Source organism: Scylla paramamosain, chromosome 44, assembly GCF_035594125.1.
Source record: "Scylla paramamosain isolate STU-SP2022 chromosome 44, ASM3559412v1, whole genome shotgun sequence".
Lineage (NCBI taxonomy): Eukaryota > Metazoa > Arthropoda > Malacostraca > Decapoda > Portunidae > Scylla > Scylla paramamosain.
Genome location: NC_087194.1, coordinates 8512108 through 8525410, shown reverse-complemented (window position 1 = coordinate 8525410; position 13303 = coordinate 8512108). Strand labels below are relative to the sequence as shown.

Below are 13303 nucleotides of genomic sequence, written 5' to 3'. Positions count from 1 at the left end.
TATATATATATATATATATATATATATATATATATATATATATATATATATATATATATATATATATATATAATTTGTTACATGATAGTCATATATATATATATATATATATATATATATATATATATATATATATATATATATATATATATATATATATATATATATATATATATATATATATATATATATATATATATATATATATATATATATATATATATATATATATATATATATATATATATATATATATATATATATATATATATATATATATATATATATATATATATATATATATATATATATATATGAGAGAGAGAGAGAGAGAGAGAGAGAGAGAGAGAGAGAGAGAGAGAGAGAGACACGGGTGAGGAGGTGGGGTGCAGGTCAAGTCAGGGCGAGGCGAAGCCTAACGGTGTCAGGCTATTTTTCACCAAGCAGAGTAGGGGAAACATGTCAAAGCCCCGGGCAGGGAAATCCCGGCTTTGACCGCACCCAAACCTTGATTTTTGAGTGGTTTTACTATATATATATATATATATATATATATATATATATATATATATATATATATATATATATATATATATATATATATATATATATATATATATATATATATATATATATATATATATATTCACTGCAGTAATGTGGTCCATGTATGTAGTCCTGTCGTATATTATTTAAACATTGCTGTACTGTACAAAGAGTAAAGTACGTAGCCGCGTCCAGTCGTCCCCTAGGCAAGAAAAGACTGAGCTCCCTCCCTGCTTGGTCGGGTCAGCTTACCGTCAGGTCACGGTGTCGCATCACATTGCGCGGGCTGCGTCCGAACCCCAGTATATGTATTATTTCATTGCATACATAAACCTTCTCTTAAGTCTTCTTCTCTTTCCAAAATACTGAATACTACAGAAACATTCATTGTAACGATATTCACGTTACTCCGTTGAATAAAACACTTCCCTCAGTCACACCCATTACAAGCATGTCTTCTTTCACTGCATCCATAAAATTTCTCTTAGGTCCTGCTCTTTTCCGAGACTACTAAATACATACACTGTAATGATAATCACGGTACTCCGTTAAACACTTCCTATTATCACCAGACAGATTTTGGCTTGCATTCTTTCTCGTTCTAATATTTCGTAAGGACTATTCATAAAGGCCACTGGTATGATAAATCGGGTCCTCATGATTTTTTTTCCTTTATTCATGATGCAGAATCCCTATTAAAATCATTTGAATCAAGAAAACTCGCGTAAAAATTCCTGTAACTTTCACTATAGTTCGTCAGAAAGTAGCAGAGATCAGACATCAAAATGAATAAGAATACCGAGTTTCAACTCAGCATTCGCTGCAGCTACCAAGCAATCGCCCTCAGCCACCAACTCAGCACTCACTACTGCCACCACTCACTCTCAGCCACCAACTCAGCACTCACTACTGTCACCACTCGTTCTCAGCCACCAACTCAACACTCGTCCTCAGCCACTAATTCAGCACTTACTACAACCACTCATCTTTTGTCCTCAGCCACCACCCACCGACATGTCTATGATGGTGAAGTAATGCTCCATAATGTACAAGTCCGCCACTCCGATGTCAGCCTTCCGCCGCTGCAGGTCGCCCATGAGCCCCGTCCAGGAGCCGTTGTCCTGCTCCCATCCCCACATCTCCCCGTCTGAAGGCCGCCGGAAATCCACGGTGAAGTTGAGCGCCTCTGTCAGCGCCCGCACTACCTGTAAGAAGAAGAATGAGAGTCAGATGAGTGTCAGAGTAGCTGGTACCCCTTCAAAACTGGATTCTTCGCATTATTTAAAAGGCCACAGATATGATATCTTGGATTTTTATGCTAATCGCCACTGATGAAGAAAGAAAGGATTTGGACTCATAAGGATTATTAGTTGGATTTTCATGTTTTCACCAACAACTCGATGAAGCAAGAAGAGCGAAAATCAGAAAGCTGATGTACTTTACAGGCTTTAAACTCTTAAAAGAATTAACTTGGAGGGGTACATTAGCAGCTGTCTCATCGCTACTTGTCTGTTCTCGCTGAGGGAGATTCACTGTCGAAACGTTAGAGAAATAAAGATTTGCTTCATCCAGCGTTTTCTTGCCACCGCAACCCATTCACTTGTCTAATTTATTCAACTTATAAGGATATTTTTCAAGAGACACAAAGATTACTTGCATTTTTCACGTTGTGCAATGCTTCTTAAACAGTTACAAGAATTATGAAAACACTCTTGAGAACTGCTGTAACTTCTAATAGAGCCTGATGAAAATAGATAAGGTAAGATACCAAAACGTTTTAGGATAATATTAATGATGAGGCTTTAGAGCTCCATTCCCCACACTGGCGAATTTTGATGGCAACTCCAATGAGAATCGAATTCCTGAACAGCGACTCTGCTGCTAATGTATTGCGATTATCATGCTTTGCGAACGAGTTGCGAGAACGCGAATCCGCTGCGACTATGGAGAACGCGTTGCGACCGCCCTACCACGGAAGGTAAGTATGGAAAAGCAAAAGAAGAGGGTTTGCTGGGCGAAACCATGGCTTTTCTGGCGACGAGAGTTTGGTCATTATGGTAATCTGATCAAAGAACTGTGCAAAGTTACATGAACTAGCTATCTGAAGATGCACAAAACGAATGCTTGACGAGGTGGTCACGAGGATTACTTCTAGAATTGAAAACACATTTTTGAGGATTGCACTAACGTGGTTACAGAAGTTTGGCATACTTCTTTAGAATGACTTATAACACAATAAGCAAGATAATTTCTGAGACATGTCAGGCAGAAGACCGGAGGTATTGAAGGAGGATGATCTGCTGTGACGACTCCCAATAGGAGCAGTCGAAAGGAGTAGTGGTAGTCAGGCAATAAGAGAGAGAGAGAGAGAGAGAGAGAGAGAGAGAGAGAGAGAGAGAGAGAGAGAGAGAGAGAGAGAGAGAGAGAGAGAGAGAGAGAGAGAGAGAGAGAGAGAGAGAGGTCAGAGGTCGTGAAGGGAAGACATGACCCAGTAGCTCCTGCCACAATAAGGACTGAATGGACCCAGTATTTTTTTTCTTCCTAACACACATTTGTTACAGAAAGTTTAGCAATAAAGACTTGTAGAGAGAGAGAGAGAGAGAGAGAGAGAGAGAGAGAGAGAGAGAGAGAGAGAGAGAGAGAGAGAGAGAGAGAGAGAGAGAGAGAGAGAGAGAGAGAGAGAGGGCATCGCTCATCAGTGTTCAGAAATTTACAAAAAAGTTAAAATAGTGAGTGAATTTATTCTCCTGCTACGAAGCAGCTCCAGCTCCCCGTGCTTCCCGCCACCAACATCGTCAAAGCGTATAGTTCTTAAGTGCCGTTCAGTGACAGTGTGTAGTGCTGTAACAAAGTAACGTACAGTGCAGTGCAGTGACATTAAAAAAAAAAAAAAAAGTGTACGCCAGCCACGTGGGGCCACAGTAACAAGTCCCTCACCTAAAAAAGCCGCACCCCTGTGCTCAGTGGAAGGTAATCACGGCGCCGAGACTGACCTGATTTCTCACACCTCCTACCTACCTCTACCACGTCCGCAGATTGCACCACCACTTACAACAAACTTGCCTAGGCTGGCCAAGCGGGTTACCCTTGCACCAGGTATTGCTGCATCTACAGCTACTCCACACGGGACAAGTCTGTGACAGCCTTCACATGGTAAGGCTACCCAAACTCCGCGACCCATGAGTGCTTCTCTGACGCTGATTTCTGCTACCCCAACACAGCTGACTTAAGGCCCCCTCACGGACTCCTCCGACCTGTCACTTACGAAGTGACCTCATCCGCCATACCTTAAGGGCCCACCATCCTGAGGAAGCCAGCACCCCAGAGGACCTCAGTACCCTTGATGCCAGCTGTGAGGTGAGAGATGAACAAGGAGGAAGAGACAGAGGAGGATATAGTCCAGTACCTCTTCTCTCCCTCCAGCAAAGAGGAGTTCGCCAGACACCTGCTGCAGCTCCAGCAGGATATTCAGAGGCAAAAACTAATAAATTTATTGATCAACAATTTTGGAAAAAAAATTGTGCTTCTTATATGAGATTTGTTAATTCTTACATAATTTCATGTCCTGACTCCAAATTTCTCCTTAAAAAAAGCTTATTGGCTATAGTTATAATATAATATTTGAATTAATGTAATGTATTGTAATGTAATATTTGAATTATTAATCACGATTACAATATGTGTCATACACAATACACAGTTGCACAGCAAAAACCATCTTATATGACTGCTGGGTCAGTAATGAAGGGCAGTAGGACTGTGAGGGTTGTGAGAAGCACACGGCCGCAAGCGTGTTGAGACCTGTTCTGACTTGTAGGTGTGTCTTGAAAAGTAGAGCCAACAAACAATTTTAAACATGATATTCATTATCAGTGACCTAAAATTAGACGAAAATTACTCTTCTGGTCTCAGAAGTATTTTAGTTGTTGACCAGTGATGTAATAAAACGTTACAGCGAGCAGACAGAGCTACTAATAGATCTACCTAACAAATACTCTGAGCCTACTAGAACAGCTGGAAACTGCAGATTACCAAAAAGAACACCCACCGGAGAAGAAAATGAGAAGTAGCGCATCTCCTCGAGGTTCATCACGACCTTCAACTGGCTGCCCAGCAAGGCAAGGCAGTCCCAGCCACACCCCACCTGCCCAGATGCAGCACCCACCTCCTCCTTGGCGGTGCGGGAATAACGCCTCTTGTGACTACTGCTTCCAGCGAAGCCACACAACTGAGGAAGACCGCACAAGGGTCGCAAACTTAAGGCAGGAAAACCTTCTCAGACAGGTGATCACCGAGGCCAGGCAGCCTCCCCCAACCTTGTACTTCCTCCACCAGGACTGACACAAGTTGTGCCTCAGCTTCCTCTCTGGAGCCAGACACCTGGGCAGAAGTGGACGTCTCTCCTCTCCCACCTGATTGACTCCAGTTTCAAACTCAGATAGGGTGGCAAACGCGCAGACGGCTTGCCACCAGCTGACAGTCCTCTCTGCCAACGTGCGAGGCCTCCGCACCAATATCGGCGACTTAACCTACAGCTTTGTTCTGAGGCACCATGTAGACCTTCCTCTAGTGACAGAAACTTCGCTAAGTAAGTTGGTTAAGCCAACCTTCGGGAGGGTCTCAGGCTACACCCACTGAATAGGAAGAGACCACCAAGGGAGACAAGAAAATGTGGCAGTGTGTCTCAAGGCCCAGAGTCTAAAAATAGATACATCGTCCACGACAGAGGCAGTTTTCTAAAAGCAGTGTTGGTACATGGCACTGCCCTCCTCCTGTGTGCCATGTATCGCCCACCAAGACAAGGATCTGCGTCCTTGGATTTCCTAACGGAACACTTGGACGACGTGCTGACATCTCACAGCTGCAGATACATCCTAATCGTGGGCTACCTGAATCACCATCTCGAGGGAGCTGCCTATGAGAACCTCCTGACGACGCAAGGTCTGACAGACTACGTAACCTTCCCCACCTACGAACGTGGCGGGACGGGTCATTACAGACATGTGAAAGTCATGTGCCTCCACTTCGGCCCAGCGGGCAGCTCCGACAACTGTACCCATAGGTAGGTAAGAATAGGTAGGTACGGATAGGTAGGAACAGACGCTTTGTTAAACATCACGGAAGTTGTCTGTGTTCATTTAGTGTAGGAGACTTCCTTTGTTTTCATCTGTTGAAATGCCACCAGCCTAATTACGAATGCTGTTGCAAACATGAATGTTGTGTCTTTCGTTCGCTGTGTGGTAAGCGGGACGTGACTGCAGGCAGGGAGGAGCGTTATCAAGGAGCCTGTCGTGTGTCTCGTTGAACTCAATGCTGTGTTAGTGTGTGCATAAAACTCTAAAACTAAGTGATGTGATGTCGCTGTTTAATTGATAAAAGACACAGTGACGTATTCCTAACGTCTTTCCAGTAATCCGAGACGTAACACCACTAAACAGTCCCCACGTTACTACATTATCCCGTAACGAGTGAACTCTCCTGTTGTTGGTGTAAATGAATAGTATATACTGACTTGATTAAACTTTCTTTCCAATTATTTTATTTAGGATAACATCACGTTATCCTAAATCAAATGTTCCTACCGTTGGCGTGACAAACAGCCAAGTTGGGGAACACCACCATGCTGTCCTGACCCAGGTGGATGTGGGTGTCATGTGGGATAAAACCTCCATTAGTACTATCTTGCTGTGGGACAGACCTTCCCTTAGGAGAGACCTGCAGCAGATGGACTGGCACACCCTACTGTCTGGAGAAGCAGACTCCAAAGCGAGGGTCCTCACTAAGCGCCTAAAAACACTCCAGCGTCAGCATGTACCCCACCGCCAGTACACCTTCAGGCCCACTGACTTTTTGTGACTTCGCCTCAAGAGGAATCCAACCTGCCGCAGCAAAGCATTGCAGCGGGCAAGACCACGCCATCAACATGTGGGCCCAACGGAGATGCGAAAATTACCTCTGTGCCGAGCTCTGTGGCCCTCGGATGGGCAGCAAGACCTGCTCAACCCTTGTCAAGGAGAGACAAGGCACCAACCACCAGGAAGCCATTCCTCCCCTCAACAAGTAGGACGGCACCACAGCGACTAGCAGCAGGGAGAAGGTAGAGTTATTGGGCGACCTCTTCTCTGTCAAGATATCCATCACTGACCCAACCAAGCCTCCGTTGGCACATGAATGTGCTCAAACTGTGGCAATGGTGGAAGTGACGGTGGAGCGAGCGGAGTGCCTCCTCAAACAGGGGGACATCAGCAAGGCCACAGGACCTGACAACGTCAGACCACAGATGCTGCGACACTGTTCCAGTGAGCTGGCAGAACCTCTCTCACTGGTGTCCGCCACCTGTATTGAGGAAGGCACATGACCAACCATATAGAAGGAGAATCACGTGGTGCCGGTGCACAAGAAAAAATTCAGATCTGACTCTGCAAACTACAGACTCATCTCCCTTCTATCTGTGGTTGGCAAAGTCTTCGAGATGATGTGGTTGAGGTTATCAGTCGAACATAACGCCCTGCTATCCGACCAGCACTTCGGATTCAGATATGGTCGGTCAACGTTAGATCTCATGATCCTCTCCAGGGATTGACAGGATTTCCTGCACAACGGTCTATGCACCCTTATTGTCGCCCTCGACATCGCAGGTGCCCTCGATAGAACGTGGCACGTGGTCTTGCCAGAGTAGCTTCGTGCCAATGGCATTCACAGACACCTGCTAATGCGACTACTTACAAGGAAGAACACTCGTGGCCCCTATGGAACACCACAGTGAGGTCGCTACACTGGTGGTGTTCCATGAGGCCAAGGTTCAAGGAGTGCCACACCTGGCCAGACTGAGAGTGCTAATGCGGGTGGCTGTGAGAGACACGATAACGGTGCTCTCCAACTACGAGCAAGTCGAGGTGCCAAGGTCACGTGTCAGCCAACACCAAAAGACCTCCTGCTAGCAAATACACATGAAAAAAAAAAAATCTAGTCTTTTTTGTGATTAGCCATGCTTCAGCCTGTTCCATACTATCCCAGCCTGTCCCATACTGTCCCAGCCTGTCCTGTACTGTCCCAGACTATCCAGTACTGTCCCAGACCGTTTCGTACTGTCCGAGCCTATCCAGTACTGTCCCAGCATATCTGCACTGTCCCAGCCTATCCCAACATATTCCATACTGTCCCAGTTTATCCCATACTGTCCCAGCCTGCCCCATACTGTCCCAACCTGTCTCAGTATATTCTATACTGTCCCAGCCTATCCCAACATATCTCATACTGTCCTAGCCTGGCCCAGTATATCCTGTACTGTCCCAACCTGTTCCTTACTGTCACAGCCTGTCCTGTACTGTACTGTCCCAGCCCTTCCAGTACTATCCCAGCATGTACTGTACTGTCCCAGCATGTCCCGTACTATTCCAGCATGTTTTTCACTGTCCCAGTCTATTCAGTACTGTCTCATTTTGTCCCATACTGTCACAATCTACCTAGTACTGTCCCATATTGTCTTAGCTGTCTCGTAGTCCCAGCGTATCCTTTACTGTTTTAGCCAGTCCCAGTCATTTCTGTACAGTCCTAGCCTGTCCTGCATGTCCGTACTGCCCCACCTGTCCCATACTGTCCCATACCTCTCCTGTACTGTCCTGGCCTGTCCATTACTGCTCCAGCCTGTCCCATTCAGTCCCGTACTGTCTCAGCTTTTCCTGCATGTCCCATACAGCCCTGCTTTCCCAGTACTGCCCCAGAATATTTCGTATTGTACCAGCCTGTCTGGTACTGTCCCAGTCTGTCCTGTAGTGTCCCAGCGTGTCCCGTACTGTTCCAACCTGTCCCAGTCAACCCTATACTATCCCAGCCTGTCCAGTACTATCCCAGCCTGTCCTCTACTGTTCCAGTCTGTTCCGTACTATCCCGTACTGTCCTGCCTGTCCCTTACTGTCCCGCCTTTCCTCCAATGTCTCGTGATGACTTACTGTTGCAGCCTGTCCTATACTGTTCTACCTGTCCCGTATTGTCCTGTCCATTCTGTAGTGTCTCGTACTGTCCCGCCAGTCCCATACTGTCTTAGTTTGCCCTGCCCATGCATACAAACCTGAATGTGTATCAAATCCATTATAAATTGATTAAAAAAGATAGGGATGAGATGCATAGAGTGAATTATTGTGTTTATTGTTTTTATACCTTAACCGTTATGATGAATGAAATATGAGTACGTTGGCGACAACATGCGAGTCCTTCAGTGGCAGGAACTGAGGCTCACAAACATTTTCCGTTACGGCTATATAACTTACACACACACACATACGCACACACACACACACACACACACACACACACACACACACACACACACACACACACACACACACACACACACACACACACACACACAGAATTCGTTCCCGGCAATTTCCATTCTCATGTCTGTATTTCCATTTTTTTTTTATATCTTTCTTCTTTCTCCCTTCGTCTTTCTGTAGAATAACACACTATTACACTCTCAAGCATTCTGTCTGAGGAACACTTTAGTTAGATGATCAGCACTTGCACTCCTTCTTCGCTTGCTTTTACGTACAACAATTGTTACTTCGGTAGACGCTCATTATAATATCTTATCTACATCAAGATAACTACTCCATAAACACCCCCATATTTACACACATAGATAGCAACTCCACAAACACCTCTATAACCACACAGCTAGATAACTACTCCATAAAAAAAAAAAAAACATATCCACGCACATAGGTAACTACTCCGCAAACACCTCTATTTCTAGAGCACCACCTCACCTCTACAAAACCTCATCTTTTCCTCACCGAAACACAGGTGTCCGACACAACTGCCACTACTTCCACCACAACTTCCACCACAACTTCCACTAGTCACCACCAGCTTTGGGTTTCGTCTCCGTTCACTGAATATCATGGTGAGCTTGCTTTTAACTCTGCAATTATCTAAAGAAATTGGTGCAACACCTTACTCATATTCATAACCGTCTTGGAGATAAGCCTAATATTCTTAACCATTTCCTCACCTATAATCCTTCTGCTTATGCTGTCCTCTTTCTTGGGCTACTCCGATCACAGCCTCATATCTGTATTTTGTCCTATCTCTCCAATTCCTCTTCACGATTCCCGAAAGCAGAGGTGCCTCTGTCGTTTTGTCGAACTGGGGGAATATGATGAGGTATTACGCTGATTTTCTATAGAATGACTACTGCTTCCGTGTCAGAGACCCGGCTCTTTGTGGTGAGGGCATAATAGGTGACACTATCTGGTATGGAGGCGTACATTCCTCACTCTTTTTCTCGCCCTAAACCTTCCAAACCTTTTTCTCGCCCTAAACCTTCCAAACCACAGCCTGCTCTCGCGCTATACATGATAAAGAGATGGCCCACAAAGGGTACTTGAGCCTTCCATCACCAGCATCTCATGCACTTTATATTTCTGCCCAGAATCATGTCAAGTCATGCCAAATAGGGAAAAACTCAAAATCTTTCAAGATCTAACTCCTTTCGTGACTTCAGGCATCTAGCCAAAAACATCTCCAATAACTTTACTTCATCTTTCACTCCTTTATTTCAACCTGATGGCAACACTGCCATCTCATCTATTTCGAAAGCTGAACACTTCGCTCAAACTTTTGCTAAAACCTCCACCTTGGATAATTCAGGGCTTCTTCCTCCCTCTCCTCCACCATCCGACTATTTCATGTTACCCATTAAGATCCTTCCCAGTGGTGCTTCCCATGCCTTCGCTGGCCTTGAATCTCAGAAGGATTATAGACCTGATATGGTCCCTCCCACTGCTCTTCGAAACTGTGCCTTCGTGCTTGCACCTTGCATAGTCAAACTTTTCCAACTCTATCTATCAACATCTACCTTCCCTTCCTGCTAGAAGTCTGCCTACATTCAACCTAAATACGGTGACCGGTCTAATCCCTCAAACTACCATCCTATTGCTTTAATTTCCTGCCTCTCTAAAGTTTTGAGTGTATCCTTAACAGAAAGATTTTTAAACATCTATCACTTCACAACCTTTTATCTGATCGCCAGTATGGGTTCCGTTGAGACCGTTCTACTGGTGATCTTTTGGCTTTCCTTACTGAATCTTGGTCATCCACTTTTAGGGATTTTGGTGAAAGTTTCACTGTTGCCTTAGACATATCAAAAGCTCTTGATAGAGTCTGGCACAAAGCTTTGATTTTCAAAGTACCCTCCTATGGCTCCTATCCTTCTCTCTGTAATTGTATCTCAAGTTTCCTCTCTGACTGTTCTATTGCTGCTGTAGTAGACGGTCACTGTTCTTCTAAGTCTGTTAACAGTGGTATTCCTCAGGGTTCTGTCCAGTTACCCACTCTCTTCCTATAATTCTTTAATGATCTTGCAAATCAAACGTCTTGTCTTATCCACTTTTGATCCACCCTTATCCACTGATGATACCACCCTGTAATTCTTCAAGTCTTTTCATCAACGTCCATTCCTTCAGGAAGTAAACACTTCACGCAGGGAAGCCACAGAACGCCTGACTTCTAATCTCTCTAAAATTCCTGATTGGGCAGAGCAAACTTAATATTGTTCAATGCCTAAAAAACTAAATTCCTTCATTTATCCACTCGACACAACCTTCCAGACAACTATCCCCTCTTCTTCAATGACGCTCAACTGTCCTCTTCTACACTGAACATCCTCTGTCTGTTCTTAAGTTATAACGTAAACTGGAAACTTCACATCTCATCACTGGCTAAAACAGCCTCTATGAAGTTGGACGTTCTGAGTCGTCTCCGCCAGTTTTTTTTTTTTTTTTTTTCACACCTCTTTTCAACTGTCCTCTTCTACACTGAACATCCTCTGTCTGTCCTTTAGTTATAACGTAAACTGGAAACTTCACATCTCATCACTGGCTAAAACAGCCTCTATGAAGTTGGACGTTCTGAGTCGTCTCCGCCAGTTTTTTTTTTTTTTTTTTTTTCACACCCTTAGCTTATCCGCCCATTTGTGGAGTATGCTACACATGTCTTGGGGGTTCCACTCATACCGCTCTTTTAGATAGGGAGGAATCAATAGCTTTTCGTCTTATCAATTCATCTCCTCTAACTGAATGTCTCTTTCTAATCGCTGCAATGTTACATCTCTTGCTGCCTTCTATTGCTATTTTCACGCTAACTGCTCTTCTGATCCTGCTAGCTGCATGCCTCCCGTCCTCCCGTGTCCTTGCTACACAAGACTTTCTTCTTTCATCCCTATTCTGTCCACTTCCTTAAGGCAAATTTTAACCAGTATTCTCAATTGTTCACCTTTTTCTCTGATAAACTCTGGAACTCCGCGCCTGCTTCTGGATTTCCGTCTTCCTATGATTTTGAACTCTTTCAAGAGGAAGGTTTCGAGATACTTATCTTCTGTTTTTCTTAGTATTCTATCTAACATCTTTTTTCTCGCTCATAATTTTTAGACCCCTGGCTACTGGTCCTTTTGCATAAAAAGTAGATAAATAAATAAAATAACCAGACACCTAGATAATTACTCCATAAACACCCCATATGCACACATATAGATAACTACTCCGCAAACATCTCCATAACCACACACCTAGATAACTACTCTGTAAACACCCCCATATCCACGCACATGGATAACTACTCCGCAAAAAGCTTGATAGCCATATACCTAGAAAATTACTTCTTAAACACCCTCATATCCACACACCTAGATAACTACTCCGCAAACACCTCCATATCCACACACCTAGATAACCACTCCGAAAACACCCTCATATCCACACACCTAGATAACCACTCCGAAAACACCTCCATATCCACACACCTAGATAACCACTCCGCATCCTCCATATCCACACATCTACATAACTACTCAGTAACCGCCCCCAAATCCACTCACCCAGATAACCACTCTGTAAACAATATTCACTCACCTCAATATCCACCCCGTACATGACAGGTGACGCCCTATCCTCATCTTCCTCCATGAAGATCCTCGGCGGGAAGTGAAACGTTACCACCCGCATCTGGTGACCGCGGAGGTCAGATAGTTTGTCCCGGAACACGTTGGTATCCGTAGCCAGACGCTCGTCCCGCCATGTCATCAACGCCCGTAGCCGTGGCCAGTGGTAGGGCGTGTTGGTCGTGACGGAGAGAGAGGTCGTGTCCACAGCCTGCACCGCCACCAGGTTCGTGAAGGTGTTAAGTTCTCCTCCCTGCAGGCGGTGATGACAAAGAGCTGATCTTTGACCATGAACCCGCAGTGTTTGCTAAATGATGAAGCGTCACATACACAAACGCACACATCGAAATGGAGGCAGGAATCGTCTCATGTTCTCTCTGGAGACACTCTCTTGGTCTTAGAAAGTGGAAAATCTAAAGTGTCTGAAACAAAAGAAATTGACGTAAATGGATAAATGGGGGGAGGACTAGGAGTACAACCATAAGGGTCCCATACACGCTCAGGCGGCCTCTCCGGCCGTTTCAACAGCCGGCCGAACAGGCCGGCCTGTGTCACCCACACACTATTCAATCCTGCCTCAAGGCATCGCTCAGTCCTAGCGAGACACCGCGGAGTGAAGATCATGGCTTCTACTATGGATACGGAAGAGTTAGACCTACTTGCGACAACAGCTGCTGCAGTGACCTACAAGTTATTACAGAAAATTTCTATCCATGTTTGATGAAGACGTGAACAGCTTCTGAGCATGGAAGGCTGACATTCTGTCTCATATTGCCTAATTTAAATGTAATGATATTTCAAGTATATTATACTTTA

General features: G+C 44.5%; 1 protein-coding gene across 1 annotated transcript; it reads right to left on the bottom strand.

The window, feature by feature from the left end:
* Positions 1-1271: 1271 nt before the first annotated feature.
* Positions 1272-13039, bottom strand: LOC135094154 (glutamate receptor ionotropic, kainate 4-like). Its single transcript, XM_063993976.1, has 2 exons — positions 12459-13039; positions 1272-1751 (listed from the first exon to the last, which is right to left on the bottom strand). Exons 1-2 carry the CDS (start codon positions 12627-12629, stop codon positions 1542-1544), a joined length of 381 nt encoding a protein of 126 aa, XP_063850046.1. The 5' UTR covers positions 12630-13039; the 3' UTR covers positions 1272-1541.
* Positions 13040-13303: the final 264 nt, after the last annotated feature.